This window comes from Gordionus sp. m RMFG-2023, chromosome 5 (genome assembly GCF_954871325.1).
Source record: "Gordionus sp. m RMFG-2023 chromosome 5, tfGorSpeb1-WG-v2, whole genome shotgun sequence".
Taxonomy (NCBI): Eukaryota; Metazoa; Nematomorpha; class Gordioida; order Chordodea; family Parachordodidae; genus Gordionus; species Gordionus sp. m RMFG-2023.
In genome coordinates, this window is record NC_088779.1 from 8,988,914 (window position 1) to 9,007,124 (window position 18,211).

Here is an 18,211-nt window from a genome sequence, read left to right on the forward strand (position 1 = left end):
ACTTATTTTCAGGCTGAGATTGCAAAGGCTAATGACGTCCTTGCTTTATCGGAATTGGAATATTATCATGTTCGAATCTTCAATATCGCTTTCTATAGCAAAAGGTGGTAACTTAGAATTAACCAAATTTGATAAATTATGTCTTTTGTTTGGCATCAATTTAATTATATCGCCAAACATAGGCATGTTCAGGATTGTGTTAGGGGGGGGGGCACTATTTTGTTGGGGTTCTTATCATAAATTATATTAAAGGTCTTTACTCTTTACGCGAAATTTTAAGCCTCATTTTTATAAAATTAATTTCGGCTTATCACCTTTTTTTATATAAATGGTTTTTTGAAAATATTTATCATTATTTAGAAAAATTATTAATTTACTTATTTTTCCTTCAAATTATTGTTTAATGATGTATTATATATTTTGAGGAGATTTTGGTGGGGTGTAGGGGGAAATTTTATATCTTAAAGTGATATTTAATAAAATAGGGATTTTTTAAGGGTGCATGGGTACTCTAGGCTTGTCCTATAATCGGTAAAACAAAATATAAAAAAATATATCAAATATAAAAATATCTAATAATATATTCGGAAATAATTCTTTTTACCAATACATTTTTATATAGTTAATTGCGTATAAATGTAATAATTATTATCCAATTTATTATAACCTGTCATATAACTCATCAAAAATGCAATCATTTATTTTTATAAATTATCTAATTAATTCCAAACCCATATGAAATTTTTCGGGCCGATGCCCCACGCGCCAAATCGTACCAATAATTGAAAAGATTAATCTTAAAAATGCATATACTAGACCCTTATTATGTATCAAAATTGATAATAGGTTTGATAAATTATTATTCCCACAGTTATTAATCAATTTTAAGATTACCTGGAAAGTAACAATTTTTACCAAACTACCTTGGCATATAAAAAGGAATGTATATGGTTAAACAATGATCATGCAGGTAATCATAATAATTTTACCATGAACGAAACCCTTTATGATATACTATTCTCATATTCCAAACTCAAGAAAGGTTTATAAATAATTTCAGATATTAATATATATTTATATAAAAGAACACAAGAGAGTTAAATCTTTGAAGGGAATTATAAACAATGTTTACACTTTAGTTAAAAAAGCCAAAAATGACATTGAGTATTTTGAAAATACAAAAGAACCTCAGTTTTGTAACAACTCTTCTCAATATTTATGTCAAAATGAAAAAACTATAGAAGATTTTAGATGTAATGAAACTTCTGCTATTAACAGTGATATTCATAATACCGCATATCCAATTGTTACAGAATGGACTCAAAATAATAACCCTAAAGATCAAAATATATATCATATTTCTAATATCATTAATCCAATATCTAGTTTAAATAATTTGATCAATACAAATTGTTTAATTAATAGCGTAACTTCTATATCTTCCAATCAGAATGCTTTTTTGCCAGCTATATTTAATAATAATGTCAATTCCTCAATCAAAAATAAGTTTTTATAATATTAAATGTTATTATTATAAATATAATATTAGCTCAGTGTCTCATGCTTTAATACATAAAAATATCATTGATAAAACTAATCACATTGATAGTAATAATCATAAAATCAATAAGCCAAATTTTAATTTAAAGGGTGAGCTCCCAAAAGATTTTGTTACTTCAATATTTAAAAAATCACCACAAGAATGGATTAAATGGCCAGTAAATAATTTATATTTTATAATAAATATATATTTTCGCAATAGAATCTGATTCAAAAATTATTAGAAGATTCAAAATTTCAAAATGCATTTGCTGATGTAATTAATAAAACTCTTTATTCCCCTAATAAAAAACTTACCCCTTTATCAATAAATAATACTTCCACAAATAAATTTGAAAATAATGATTCTATTGATAATATTAACCCTCCCAATTTGTCTTCAAATAATGGAGAAAGCTTATTTTTAAATCTTGGAAATTATGTTGATACTATTAGAAGCCAACTTAATATTATACATACTCCAGTAACTAAAGGATACTCACCAATTAATGAGAACATAGTTAGTAATGGTAAAGAAGACATTGCTTTTGTTAAACAGAATGATAGTAAGTTCACATTTTTGAATAACTTATTCTGTAAACACATTAAATTAGCAAATTCAAAAGTTGAAAATGTTATAGAAGATAATTTTAAACCCATTTTTAATGATGCAAATGACCATAAAAACGATCCTGATAATCAAGTAAATTTTTAAATTTTGCCATATTAATTTTTGGTGTGGGTAGCTAAAGAACCATTATATTTTTCCAAGTAGGTACAATATTTTTTTGAAATTAGCCCCTTAGCTGAGGTTAAGATTAAAACATAGAGATATAAATTAGGTTAATATTTATATTATAAATAATGGCTCAAAAGCTGTATGCCTATACCTGTTTTAAAAAATTATTATTAATTTGCTACTTAAAATCAATCATGAAATTTAAGAAAAACATATATAATTTGAGAATTAACAACAGAAATGTCTTGGACAAAAATTCTAACAGACAAAAAGTCACTAGTCAAGAATACTCTATTTGCTTCAATGCTTAAGGGGGGGGGGTTAATTTTAAAAATATTTGCTTTTTAAATGTATTTATTTTTTTAAATTTGGGGGTCATGATCTTTGTCTTTTTGTCTGGGATTCTGTCACTGATTCATAAATAAATGATCAACAAAATTGATAATTTTATTTTTATATAATTTTATTCTTATAAGAACACATCCATTAGCTCATTGAATAAAGATGTTATTTCAGATATTTTGGATGTCATGGAAACAGACCCTGATTTTGAATCTTTATTCAACATATTTAGTAACAATTTTTTTTGCATTTACAGAATAATTTTGATATCAACTGTGATATATCTTGTTACAAATTTTACTTGTATTGACAATAATATTTCGTTATTTAAGGTATAGATTTATTATAGAGAGCCATTTTATAAACTATCTCCAATTCATTCGATGATACTTCATAAATGCACACCTAATTCTTATTATGTTTTTCTGTTATAGCGATTAATCATCGCATGCAGTCATTATAAATTTTAGCTTGCTTTTGTATCGCATAGCTTGAGCGATACATGCTTATAATAAATAAGACCGATGTATCCCTTCGTAAATGATTGGGAATCCCAAATGGCGGAATTAGAGTTCAGAAATAAATAAAAAATGGAATTTTAATAAATATAATGCCAAAGTTAAAAATAGAATATAATATTATTAAAAAAACAATTTTAAATGTTTAAATTAATAACCATATTTTAATATAAAAATTTTTTTTAAAAAAATCCAAGTTTCGTTTACTGATTCGCTAATTAATGATTTATAATGAGCACTATACTATGAAGCGTATTGCTTATGTTGAAATCTGAAAATCATATATTGCGATGCGAATCGTTTAGTGAATGGGGCTTACTTAGTGTTGTAAAACAGTTCGATTTTTAAAAACGGGTAATCCAATATTTTAGCCTAAAATATTACGCAAACCTGGAGATTTTGCTCATAGTTGTTAGAAAGATTTGAAGATCTATTACGAAATCTTGAGACTTGCATAACATATTTGTCTAAAATATTGAGTTAGCCATTTAACATTACTAGGCTTACTATAAACGAGGATAAACTCAACAACATATCTGAGTTTTAGTGAGAGTAGCCAAGTTCTGATATCAAAAGAGTCGGGCCAATTTTTTAAAATATTTTTGAACTATGGCTACTCTAAATGACGCCCATCAATTAGTGATTTCTTATATAAAAAAGTAGTGTCATTACTTAAAAATAACGTACCCTACTTTCAATAGCTACCTTAATAACATTGCTCTCTATCCACTATTCTTAATTGCACACTAACCCATCAAATTATGTTGAAATAAATTTATTTCTACTCTTCTCCCTTCATGGCCTTAAAATAATTTTCTTAAATTCTATCTAATTTAAGTAGAATTAAATAATTTCCAATCTTTTGCTCTAATTCCAACAATATCTCAAGAGAATAATAAATAATTTTTTTAAAAAAAATATGCGAGATTTGCCTTTCTCTTTAAACCTAAAATTTTTCGATAATCTAGAGAGATATTGAAAATATGCTTTAAGTTAAAAAAAAGAGATCTTTTATATTTGTGGGGTGGAGTGAAAAGTTTGCTTAATGGAGATATTATTTATCGGCAAGACTCCTCCACAAATAAGGATGTATTCCATTTTAAAAAAAAATAGATGTTGAATGGAAAAAAAATGTCCACATGCTAGGAAAATTATTTATAAATTGACCCCAAATCCGATTTTTAAAAATAAGATAGTAAAAAAATTTTTTTGAACTTTAGAAGATCCCAAGTTTTATGATAACCGCTAGATGATTTATTCCATATTTATAAAATTTAAAATAAAATATATTTTTTTTTCTTTTTATTACATAAAAAATGCATCATTAAGACACCAAAGATTGCTTGACCGATGATGTAGCCAATTCCTTCCTAAACTTTGATCCCTCCAACATGTTCCCTAACAACCTTTACGACGAACTAATCTCTCCATGCAAGAATAATTTTGTTGCATATTCCCTCGCCAACTTTGAATCGGTCAAACCTGCCACACCTCTATCAACTTCTACTAGACTTAACAAAAATTCATTCACAGGTTTAAAAAATCAATCTTAAAATAGCACATGATTGCTTGAAATATATTGGACCTTAATGTCTAAATTTCAATCATTTTTCCTATTTGAAAAATGTTGAGTTTTAAACGGATGTGCAACGTTTTCTAGAGAGAGGGGAAGGGTGATTAAGCCATTAATTAAATATTCAAGCTGATCAAAGTTTTAAAATATCTAGATCATAGTTAGAATATTGTCTTATTTTGACGTATAACCCCACTTTAAGATTTTATGCCAAACTAGTATCACACTATTCTATCTATACGATTAACACATATAAGAATGCATAATTCGTGGAAATTGCTTTTTCTCAAAATTAACTAGTTACTTGGCATAGTTAACTTACTTGGAAACTTAGCAAAGCTGATTTTTAAAATTTGAATTATCTATAATGCATTTTTATAGTTTTATCTTAGAATCATATTCCAGCATGTATAGAATTCTATCTATGGAAATTTCATTTGGTATTAATTTTTGGTTTTTCTAAAAATCTATGTGGAAACTCTTATATAAAATTGAATATAAATTGAGTGTAGTTCAAAGGTTTACGACAAAATTGTCTGATATTCACAGCGTAGTAGTTACTAAATTTATTTTATAATTCTGGTAAATCAGGTCTTTCAAAATTTATAATTTATAATAAATGCCAGCTATAAATTTAATTTTTGAGAGATTTAATAAAAGTCCAGGTTTGTCAAACCCTAGCTACATAATTGCCTATCTATTATTTTATATATATTATAAAGTTTTCTCAATAAAGGTAGTGTTTGAAAGCTCGATTTGAGCTTATTTTTAAAAATGCTAACTCAATATGTTATACAGAAAAGATATTATTCAAGCCTGAAAATTTGCTCATAGCTGACACAATGATTTGGATAACTATTAGCGATATCTCCAGGCTTAATAATTTTCTAGCTAAATATTAAGTTCACTATTTTTAAAAATCGGCCCAAAATCGAACCGCTTAACAACACTTTACAAAATCTGACTAGCTACATTCATAATTTTCTCAAAAATCGTATCTCTGGTTATTCTAACAGCACTGATTATAATCATCTCATATTTTATAATGAATGGTCTTTCTTCATCAAGCTTTCCTCTCTTTTTTTAAAAATGGCTGCAGTCCTGATTATAGTTAAATAATTGCTACATGTAGGCTATTTCGTCTCAATCTACATGCACGTGCTTGAGAAAATCCCTCAACCTCAAGGCATTTTAATTTATATTTGTTTTTTCCACATTTGACTGCTAAATTTTTTTTTTTGAGAAAAACTCTTAGGCCAAGGTGATAATTATTGACTATACAATATAAATATAGTAATCACCCAATATAGTTCCGAGTATGGAATTATTGGCGAAATCTTTAGTAAATGTAAAAACTTATCATGTATAATAATTATTTGAAATTAACTTCGAATTATCAGGATTGTCAATTTACGAGTTCAACCCGTTTGTCGATTTTTTTTAAAAAAAAAGGATATTCGCGAAGATTTATTTAAAAATAATTACATGTAAAACCTATCTTTGGGAACCGCTGAGTTAATAAGGATTTGATGGAGACCCTAAATTTTGGTCAAATTCAACTTGCCCGAATTCCTGAGAGCCCAAATTCGACAAGTCTTACTGTTTTATATTAACACAATCAAAGTATTAAAAATTTATGACTATCATATTTTATTTTATTCGCAATTAATCGGATCAATTTGAGTTGCAATAATTTTATGAATGATCAAAAATTAAATGTTTCCCAATTTATCAAGACTAATAATAGTTAATAGGAATTTGATTGGGACTCAAAATTTTGGTCAAATTATTGAGTTGCCCGATTTATCAAGAGTTCAAGTTTTACTATATTTAATTTAGATATAGTACAATTGCGGAATTTATCGTCATTGATATACATTTATAACCCCAATCTTGGGAATGGAGATCTCAAGGAATTTTTTTTAGAAGAAGTGCACGTATAGTTGCGTAATAGTATGGGGAGGTTTGTCAACATATTGTTGTTTCTCCTGGCCATTTTTATAAAACCGATCGGATCATAATCCAAAATCCGGTACATCACTTATAAGTTTCATTATGAAATATTACTTGTAAAATTCATAATTATTTAATTCTGTTGAGTTTTTAAGAACCGATAGAAAAATAAGGAATTTGATACCAATTTAAAATTATTTTGGATCAATTGACAATAAACCACTTTTTTTTCCCCTTTAAAAAAATATACAATCTCACATCTACTAAAGACGAAAAGCGGAAAACGATTATTAAGTTATCGCAAGAAGGTATGGGTAATTTGGGTATAGCTCGTTCGCTCGATCTTTCCCGCCACCAAATTAACAGAGCCTTGAAAATTTACGCCTCAGAAGGAAGGGACTACGCTAAAAAATCCGGCGGCCCAAGATTCAAGTTGCTTCGAAAACACGTGAATTTTATAATGCAAATGCGGAATACGAATAAACGCTCGACCCTAGACGAGATCAGGACAGTATTGGAAGAAAAATTTAATCTGCGCGTTGGTAAATCGACCATAGCTAGACACATAAGCCGGCATTATGGAGGCCATCTTTCAAAAAATGATTCGTGACGTTAGATAAAGTGATTCTTTTTATGGCTGTTAAAAATAAGCGAAAAAGGAACATTTTATATTTTTGGAAGAGGGAAAAACTACTCAAACTTATTATACAAACATTTTAGTCTAACTCTCAAAATTATTTATTTTTTTTATGTTTTATAATAATCTTATTTTTTATACGTAATTTATTTTTTTTTAAAAATTTGGTATTAATTATTTATATATATATATATTAAATAAAATGATGAAATAAATCTATTATTCGAATATTTATTTGATGTTTTTATGAATAAAAGTTATTAATTTTGTCTTTAAATATAATTTATCATTTCAAATGGGTTGACAAGCGTTACAAATATAATCGACTAAAAACTGCTCACTTTTTCTATTCCGATAAAAATTATTATATGGGTTATAATTAGAACAGAAACGTAATTTGAACTCACTAACTTTTATATTACCCGAGGATATAAATGGTTAAAAAATGTTTTATGGGGGAATCCATAGATACTCGGAATCTTTCAATTTTAAACAGAGATCAAACTCGAATTAATCATCGAAACCATTAAGAATTGGTCATCTGAGCCAAAGCCTTAAAATGGTCGGTGATTCGGTTTGAACCTATTTAAAATATGCAAACTGTTTTAATGATTATTATTATAATCAATCAATTTTAATTGGTCGGTATCAGTCGCCATATTCTAAGTTAATAAATACCGTTTATTTGTCAAATTTCATATATGTAGTGTTGTTAAACGGCTCATTTTTAGCCGATTTTTAAAAACAGCTAACTCAGTATTTTAGCCAGAAAAACATTGCCTAAGCCTCGAGATTTCTCTAATAGATGTCCAAAACCTTTGTTTCTTCTGCAAACAAAATCTTCTAGCTTGCGTGATAGTATTCTGGATGGAATATTGAGTTAGCCGTTTTTAAAAATCGGCTTAAATGGAGTCTTTTAACAACCCTATTTATATGCATAGATATTTCATATAAATTTCAAAATACAAAATGTTTATGGCGAAATTTATATGAAATTCATAGGGCTCAAACTTCTTACTAACTGGAATACATTTCAGTTTAAAATCAGATTTTTCAATCTTTAAAAATTGCTCGAGAAAAATTTAAAATTGAGATATTCCAAATTCCCTTGCATATTCTTTAAAATTTTTAATAATTTTTTTATTATTACGAAGTGTGTTAGCTAAATTATATCTTTAGATCATATAGCCGCTGGTAAGATAGTTCCCCCTACAAACGATTTGCATCAGATAAAGGCAGAGAAAAATGGTTTACAGAGGTTTGAGACTATTAACCAATCAGATCTAATGAATCTAATTAACCCGAATACCCCTCTTCATTCGCAAAGTTTAAACTCATTAATGATCGCTCCACTAACGTTTAATAATACCCCCCTCGTTGCTAACCTTAGCGGTAACGTGCCTAAATCCTTCAAATCCAAACTACCTCTAAAGAGGAATAAAGGTGTGGCAGCCAACTTAAAAAATGATAAATATAAGGAAGAACTACAAGGGTTGATTCAACTTCGTCTTGATAACATGCGAAAAATTTTGCCCAAAGAAAGTGCTCCTCCTTTTCAAATTCATCTTAATAACATGCGAAAAATTTTGCCCAAAGGAAGTGCTCCTCCTTACACTTCTGCACAAATTTCTAACACCTCAATCTATCCCACTAATCATTTTGCAAATATTAGTTGTGATGTCACTACTCTGGTTGATGAATCAAAATCACGCGTTAATAAGACCACTTCTTATAAGAATGAATGCAGAGACGATCATATCGATAAATTAACAACTAATCCTGACTCTGTTTTACCCATACAAAACGAGGAAGAAAGGGAAGTTTTAAATTTCTTGATATCTTTATCCAGCAAGAATATGGATAAAACTCGCGATTTTTCTGGTGATGACGGATTGGGAAACGTTAATCAGGAAATTAAGGTACCGAGCAATGCGTGCAGAAAGGAAAATTTTAAACATCTATTGGAACCAGATTTTGAAGAAACTAAAATCGGGAATACCAATCACAGTCACGCGAAGCGTAAAAAGAAAAGGGTGAGTTCATATATAATTTTACTATTCCTCAATTCTAGACCAATATTATAATGAACTATTTTTGTAAAATTTGTTCATTTTACGACTCCCCTACCCCCCCCCCCCTCTCCCTTTCACAAGATTTCATCTTAAATTATGTTAGATCGACAGGTATTGTGCTATAAAATTATTAATTTAGCTTTATTAGAAAATGAGATTACGAACTAAATTATTCAGAATATTATCTTTTTTAAGAAAAATATTGGAGTGATCACTAAAATCTGACTCGGTGCTTAAATTATTAACTTATTTTCATGTATATTATTAAAGTTTAAAAAAAAATCTGCTATTTTAAAATTAATTAAAGTTTTATTAAGTATCAGCTGTAAATATTTAATAAATTCTAACATATTTTTTGGATATCATTGGTATATATTTTAAGATTATGATTGGCATCTATACATAATAGATAAACATATATTTAGCTTTGTACAAGGCACTCTATTAAAATCTCCTTTGTAATTAAGATATGTTTATTAGTATATTGGTTCTAAATATCGAAATTAAAATGGCTAAGACTAGGGGAGATTTTCATATGTGTCATCTAAAATCTCTGAAATAATAGTGATATTTGTTCAGGAAGGGTAATACTTATATTTTAAATTAGTTTTAAAATAAATCATCAAAATGGGAAAACTTTCTTAACCCTTATCAGAATTTTTATAAAGAGTTTATCGGAATGGAAACAAAATTACCTTAAGATTGTATTCATAGTGATATCCGATCCGACACGTTTTACAGCTGATCTATTTTAAAGAGTTTTATGAGACCAATTTTTCTTTAATATTAATTCTAATTCTATTCAGATAAATAATCTAAGAATTATTGATTTTAATAAAGAAAAATTGATCTCATTAAAAATTTTTAAATCACTTAGTTGTTAAATCGTCTTGGATCGAATCGCTCTATGAATCCAGCCTAAATACTATATTTCATATTTTTACTTTTACAAATAATCTATTTTAAAAACATCCAATAATCAATATTTTTATTCAATTTATTAAACTAAGTATTAGTTTGAAACTTGTTTCCAAATAATAATTTATTTCTACGAGTCACTTCCAAAAAAAATGTTCATATCTCAAAGATTATTCGATATAAATGCATGAAACTTTTCAGAAACATAGTTTAGCTTAAAATAGGAGTTCACAGAAAAAAAACTGATCAATATATTGACAGGTTTCTTGTATCAACAATTTAAAAATCTGTGGTTGTTGCTATGCCCCAATCATGACATAATACCTAGACTGACGATACGTCATTTTTAAAAACCTATATAGTATCCAGAATACTTTAAATTATATGAATTTGGTCTACTAAATACATATTTTCCTGTGAGAATGGAATGATTGTGAGGTAGTATATTGTTTTACTTTAAAATTTTTTATATATGCCATCCATAACCAAAATGGCGTCTTAATGGCTTCCTCAGCTATTTTTCATTGATATTCACTTTTAGTGAGTGCATGGCCAATCTAGGTATGTACCATCATCGATGGTTAAGTATCTCAATATTATTTTCAAAGATATATAAAAAAAATTGAACGGAAACTTACTCAATGTACTGTGTTATATTTCAATTAAAAATTTATAGGACGGTAAGAAAATTTTGTCAAGACTGGCTGATAGCGAGATTGACTGGTTTCTCAACAAGATTCATTCATAATAAATACTCATTATAATTGTGTATTATATGTTAATATTTATATTGTTTTAAATTATTAAATAAAAAACCTTGTTGCCGTGTGCTTCGACAGATAATTTTTATTTTAACCTTATATACAAAAACCTTTTCAATTTTAAAGGTCAATATTTATGTTAAATCTAATTAGAAAAATTTGTCACCTTTTTTTAAAAAAATTTTTTTTTAACACAGATTTAAACATTTGCTCGGCCATCACGATAAATTATAAATTAATATTTAGCAAGTACACAAGAATATAGAAATAATATTTTGTCCATAACTACTCTGGTTCTTCGCCGGCTTCAAATGAGGCTTGAGTCGGTGGTTTATTACCCCCTTCTTCGTAATCTGAAACACTCATGGCTGGTGCTGGACCATTGGTGGGTGGGTAAAGATCATCTTGAAATCCCGAGTCTGGTCGGCGGGGTACTATCATAGAAAGAGGTTCTACGTAATTGCCGTTGGCGTGCAATTTAAAAAATCGAAATATTTCGCATTTGCCAGTAGCAACGTGTCTTTTGTTCATGTATCTGTTGCAAAATGTGATCATAGATCATATAATATACATTTATAAGTTGTGTGTAAATGATTTAAACTAGTAATCTTAAGGTACGAAACTTGTTAGGTTTGAAAAAAATATTAAATAAAGGTTGTGTTTTAGTTATTACCCAACGGCTCTCTGAGGATTATTAGACGAGTACTGATTCAACCCGATCAAGTGAGGTGGGCTGTTCCTCAACTCGTAATAACGAATGTTGGCGTCACCTTTACCGGCAATGTATAAAATCGATAAATCTTGATCGTAAAATGGATAAAGTGCACCGGGTCCGCTATCGATTATTTCCAAATGTACGGGCCCTTCCCTTTGTTGTGTATCATTTTTTAAAAAAAAATCAAATGCAACAATTGAATACCATTGGAATCGAATATTTTAAACTAAGACAAATGATAACCCTGATAATAAAGATCATAAGATGCTAGATAATCTAAACAAATCGAATTTGGTTAAGGAAAAAAATGGCATAAGCTTACGCTAAATTTCTCTGGTCCCAAACGGATACTTGCCTTTCACTCGTGCGGGAAAATCCGGTAGTGCAGATATAAGGGGTTTTGCCTAGCCACACAACTTTCATGCATTTAGCGCCTAAGTTAATTTATGACATTAATTTCACGATATAAGTATTTGGGATTTTTTTAAAAAGTATTTTCATATGTATTATGGGGAGTAAGGAGGATTACCAAAATTATTTAAAAAATTATAACAACCAAAAACCTAACAATAAATGAACAAGCCCCCAAGTAAAATTTATGTGGAGCCTAATAGTTCTTTCATTTTAAATCCTGGGCTACACATATAGATTATAGAATAAACAAATATAGTAACCTGCATGAGCCACGACTGAATCATTGGTCTTGGCAGCTCTGGGATCTAATATGTAAAGAGTTTTATTTTTTGTAGTAGCAGCTGCTAGGGAGCCATCGAAATACCACGAGACATCGTAAACCGAATCGTCTAACATGGTGGTCTTGAAGGCTTTACCTTTTTCGCAATTCCACACTATTACCTAAATATAGATGAGATTTTACTTAAAACTGAACAGCGATATCACATCAGCGTTACTTTGGTATAAGTTTATGGGCCGACATTTTCGATTTTGACCATTATTAGGTCTACTATGGGCATGTTTTTTCCGGCCCGCCACTATTACGAGTGGACGGGCTGAAATATTTTAAACATTGGGCTGGTGAGCAGGGGGAACAATAATTTTTTTTAAAGGGTGGGCAAATGAATTTTAAGAAAGAACTATTGAGATAGTTAAAAATTTTTAGAACAATAGGCGGTTAGGCCTTCAGTTTAAAGACGCCTCTATACGAGACCTCTAGATGATACCCAACATACTCATAAATTGCAAAAGAATATTGGCATACATCCGATAAGAAATAAAAATTTATTCATTAATTTCTAAACAGATAAGAAAGGAAAAAGATATCGTGTTTAATTTTTTTACTTTTTCTTTCTTTCTTTCTTTCTTTCTTTCTTTCTTTCTTTCTTTCTTTCTTTCTTTCTTTCTTTCTTTCTTTTTTTCTTTCTTTCTTTCTTTCTTTCTTTCTCAGAACAGATAATTAAAAAGGGTTAATCAATATTTATTCTTGGTAACTTAGTGGTTATAACAAAAATAAATAATCGTTTATTTGCTTTTGTTATATATTTTTGAAAACTCTTCTACATAAAGTAAAACTCAATGTCAGTAAGATGATTTAATTGTATTAATCACCTTTTCATATATCCATTTACTGAATTGAAAAAACAATAAATCTATTTAAACAAATGTTTCAAATAAATTATATCATCTTTTTTACCGCCTTGTCGTAAGCGCAACTAATCAGTGTATCGTTGGCCGACGGATGCCATTCTACTTTAACACATTTTTTCTTGTGGGCGGTAAAATTAGTTATATATGACTTGCAATCGGCTGTCAACCCTTCCTCCGGAACGTCCCATAGCTTTATCGAGGCGTCTTCAGAGGCGGAAGCTATGATATTATCCCTAAAATTGGACCATCTTAAATCGTAGACTGGTCTAGTATGGCCTACGAATCGAGGATACCTTTCATCAACGCGACCGTGAAATTTCATGGGAAAAACTACGAAAGCACCACCACCTTGAGAATGAACGGCTATCGCTAGCCATTTCCCTGATTATTATTTTAGAAAATAAATATTAAATAATGCTTTCTTTCGCAAATGTGGTTTAATGAATAATTTCAAATTGTGAACTATTGACCAGAGTCTTGAAGCCGACCCGAAAGACGCATTATTTTAAAAATTCGTACTGGGCTTAAAAATGGAAAAATTGCAGACCTATTCATATTTTTACATTCTTTTTAAATAACTTTTAAAATGCAGCTTAAATTATTTAAAATAACAAAATTTAAAAAACCCGGCTATCGTAAAATATTAGAAATGGTTTAAATTCGGGCTGAGTTTGAAAATAGATCTATGCAGTTCTCTGATATAAATTATTGCCATGGCGAGGCCCAAAAACAATCTATATCCGAATATTCAAAAGAAACATTTCAGTTTTAACATTGGCCATTATCTACTCGAAGCTACCCAATTGATTTTAGAAAATCAATGTTTAGAAAAATCGAATGAATATTTTATAACTTTAATACACTCTAAATGGAGTGATCTAAATAATAGAAAATGACGGATGGACGGAAGGAAGGAAGGAAGGAAGGAAGGAAGGAAGGAAGGAAGGAAGGAAGGAAGGAAAGGAAAGGAAGGAAGGAAAGGAAAGGAAGGAAGGAAAGGAAAGAAGGAAGGAAGGAAGAAAAGAAGGAAGGAAGGAAGAAAGGAAAAGGAAAGGAGTAGGAAAGAAAAGAAAAGAAAAGAAAGTGACAGAAATTCTATCGAACTTGGCCTGATAGGATCGTCCAATAATTTTTTTAAGATTGACTTGGACCAATTTCGAAAAAAAATTTAGGAAATTAATTACTCTGATTGTAATGGTCGGACAAATTTTTTTTAATTTTTTCTTCAGATCGATTTTTTAACCCGAAAAATAAGTCCAATGGAAAACTCTAATTATGTAATTTTTTTTATATAAATGAATATATCAATAAGCTTCAACTATATCAGAGCCAAGATATACTTGACAAGATTCATATATATATATATTAAATTGGTAAATATAATAATATAGTGATAAATTAAATCATGATGAATACTATTCAAACATAATCCTTCATTTAAGCTTATTAAATAAATTAATCATCTATTAATTTTTAAAATATAAAGCCCAAATTATAAATTGCAATTTAAACCATACCGATATAACAACAAAAAAAGTATCACTATCGATATTTGCAATTTTTTAACGATAATTTCGGTATAAATATAAATAAGATACAGAATCCTAATGCATAACATTTCATTTTACCGCGAATGTTGGAGATTTATTTACATTAGAGTTTTGCAAAAATAGGCCCGGCTAGTACCCGGCCCTAACGGACTTCGGGCCGGGCAGGGCCTAATATTTTTTAAGCAAATTCCGGCCGGGTTGGGTCGAAATTTTTTAACATATATCTAAATTTATCAATTTTATGTTGAATTTTTTATGTAAATAAAAATAGGTGATTTTATTTAAAGAAAGTAGACGCCAAATAACATATATCGTTTATTTTGAGTAATTATAAAAATTAATTTCTATATTTAAATAAATTCGGGCCGGGCCAGCAAAATTTTTTTAAAAAAAATTTCGGGTTCGGTTCAGGCCAGGCCGGGCAAAACTTTATAATAAAAATTTCGGGCCGGGTTTGAAAAATTAGGCCTGATGCAGATCACTAATTTACATCACATTTAAAAATTCCTAAGAAAAATTACTCTGAAACTATCATTTTTAATTTATAAAACTTTTTAGTTAATTAAATATTGTAGGGTCTTTCTTTTAAATATCAGATAAATATATATTTTTTTATATCAATCGTGATATTTGCCGATAGGCTATAATAATGTTTTGATTGATAATATATTATGAAAATCTGGTTATTATTTTTATGTTATGTAAAATTCATTAATAAAACAAAATTGGGATCTAAGGAGAAGCTATACACACATGAAGCAATGGAGGATTTAAGTGGGCCATAAATTTGTAAGTAAGCAATCATAAAAGTGGGGTGGGGGGGGGGGTAAACGAAATTTAAGCTGATTTTGACATTTTTAGAATGATTACCCACCACGACATGATTCAAATAATGATGGATTATATGATGGGTGGGCAAAAAAGTAATAAAAAATTTATGATAAAAGTTGGAATAAAGGCTAACATTGCAAGTAGAATTCTTTCAAAAGGTATGAGCCTAACGGGAATGGTAATCCTTCGGAGATATGAATGGTAAAGAAAATGACGAATTCGATTTTTCAATACATAACATATTAAATCTAACTGATCTTAACAGATGTTCAAACAATGTTTGTAAGTATTTAATTTCTTAATAATTTAATTCTTTAAAAAAAATTATTAATAATATCTCATCATTTGCATAAATTTACCGTTAGAGTGGCAATATTGTGATTCATAAGAATTTTTTGTTATAGGTACCCCATCCCACCCTTGGTCCCTGTGATCTGGAACGCTTCCATAAACATTTCTCAGCTTGGCGGCTGGATTCATACTCACTAGTTTACTAATTTTGAAAGTTTTATCGCTTTAATATTTAAAATTTAGTCTTGATTTGTAAATAAATGCAAGTCTCGTTTGAATTTAAGTTAGGAGGATCACTTCTCCCGAATGAATAACATCCAATGTAACATTAATAACCGATTTCGAAGTAACTATAAACATTAATGAGATTTAAAGGATTATTTATAATAAAAAAACCTAATTAAAATAAGGTAAAATTAATTGATTGTTGGTTTTACTTGCGATTTTCATATATTAAAATGAATTGTTGACGTTTTAAAAGTGAATTTTTAATTTAAAACATAAAATATATATTGTTTTAATTTAAGGAAAATATTTCACAAACAGTATATGCCAAAAGAAAAACAAATTATAAATAATTTTAAATTTTTTAACGCATTAGTATTTTTTTTTATATTTTATATAAAGAAATTTAGAAATTCTAGAAGTATAACCTCTTTTATAAATAAAAATGGTTAACATTAATATTATGACAAAGTAATAAGTAAACTTGTATATTATGATTTATTGTAAACTTTCTTAGTGTTTTTATAAAACAAGGAAATCTTAGTTGAAGATAGAATGTCGAACTTTTTGATATATAGGTTCAGTTGGGTTAACTTAAGTTTCCCGGGAGAAAAAAAATATATTAAGGAATTGTTTATAAATGTTTAGGCTAGGTTTCAGTTTCTAAGGCCGTGTCCTGGTCAACTTAATTTCGATATTTAATTACTTTCAGTAGAGATTAAAAAACTTTAGAACAGAGTTTCAAAAAAAAATCTTCCCAGATTTTTGCTCAAAATATTTTAAAATCTTCATGATATTTTTTGTAAAAAATCTCGTGGGATTAAATCTTGAGATTTTTTTTAAAAATTATCTGCAAATATCTTAAGATTTCTTATCATATTTTTTTGGGAATATCGCTCAAAGATTTTTTAAAATTTATTATTTTACTTATTTTTCGATAAAATAATTTGATGTAAATATTTGAGTTAATATTAAATATTTTTTTGAATTTTTATTTTAATATACCTTTAAAAAAAAATATATATAAAAAAATTAACATTAAAAATAACCTATAAAATATTATAATAAAAAGAAAAATTCAAAAAAATATTTACATCAAATTATTTTATCGAAAAATAAATAAAATAATAAACATATAAAAAAAATAATAAATCTAAAAAAAAATCTTTGAGCGATCTTCTCAAAAAAAATGATCAAATAGTTTTAAATAATCCAAGACTTTTTTTAGTAATAAAATCCCTAAAGATTCAACCCTATAGGATTTTTTAATATAAAAAATCTAAAAATTTTGATCTTCAAAGATTTTTGTTCAAATTTTTAGGGAGAAAATATCCTCAAAATTTCCCTGCTTTTAACCAGGGCAATCTATTTTGTTTAAGTATTTGGTAACATTGTTATTTTTTGTATTATATTCTCGTTTTTTTGTATTTTGGTTTAAATTTTTATTCATTTGCTTTTTAGTTATTTATCAATAGGTCGGTCGACCTAGGACATGGCCTTAAAACCTTTAATGAAAAATTCATAAAGATTTAAAATTATTTATTCAAATCAAATTTTTATTATCAATTTTTATTTGTATATAAAATTATTAGTACAATGTATAATTAAAATAGCATATAATGTATCTCCATGCAATCTTATCGCTGTGGTTATAGAATATATATTAATCCTGAAAATTCCCTCCTGACCTAAACCTAGGTCACTGGAATAGACGTGGCTGTTATTGCTAATAGATAAAGTTCGGGTTTCTCTAATTTTCTTCCTTGCCTCATATGCAAGGATATTTAATAATCCGGTAAATAACAGGCTAAAGATTTTTTTATAAGGGTATACCACCTTTATTCGCTCTTGTTTTGTAATATGTTACATATTGTTACTTTTTTATTCCCTTTCATCTGCAATATTAACATTGTCCATAGGGCCCGATTAATTATTTAGACTT

General features: G+C 28.2%; 2 protein-coding genes and 1 long non-coding RNA gene across 3 annotated transcripts; 2 read left to right on the forward strand and 1 right to left on the reverse strand.

The window, feature by feature from the left end:
• Window positions 1-702: 702 nt before the first annotated feature.
• Window positions 703-11,039, forward strand: LOC135929496 (homeobox protein 4-like). The gene is made up of 10 exons (XM_065466102.1): window positions 703-846; window positions 890-1,042; window positions 1,086-1,506; window positions 1,550-1,718; window positions 1,763-2,105; window positions 2,154-2,242; window positions 2,755-2,851; window positions 4,468-4,671; window positions 8,481-9,334; window positions 10,968-11,039. The coding sequence occupies exons 1-10, from the start codon at window positions 804-806 to the stop codon at window positions 11,037-11,039; spliced, it is 2,445 nt and encodes an 814-aa protein (XP_065322174.1). The 5' UTR covers window positions 703-803.
• Window positions 6,150-7,070, forward strand: LOC135929497 (uncharacterized). The gene is made up of 3 exons (XR_010572601.1): window positions 6,150-6,334; window positions 6,551-6,743; window positions 6,934-7,070. It is a non-coding gene; the product is annotated as an uncharacterized LOC135929497 (long non-coding RNA).
• Window positions 11,040-11,250: 211 nt separating the features above from the next.
• LOC135930135 (coronin-1C-like) lies at window positions 11,251-16,233 on the reverse strand. The gene is made up of 6 exons (XM_065466921.1): window positions 16,113-16,233; window positions 13,419-13,753; window positions 12,442-12,622; window positions 12,090-12,201; window positions 11,726-11,920; window positions 11,251-11,587 (listed from the first exon to the last, which is right to left on the reverse strand). The coding sequence occupies exons 1-6, from the start codon at window positions 16,231-16,233 to the stop codon at window positions 11,338-11,340; spliced, it is 1,194 nt and encodes a 397-aa protein (XP_065322993.1). The 3' UTR covers window positions 11,251-11,337.
• Window positions 16,234-18,211: the final 1,978 nt, after the last annotated feature.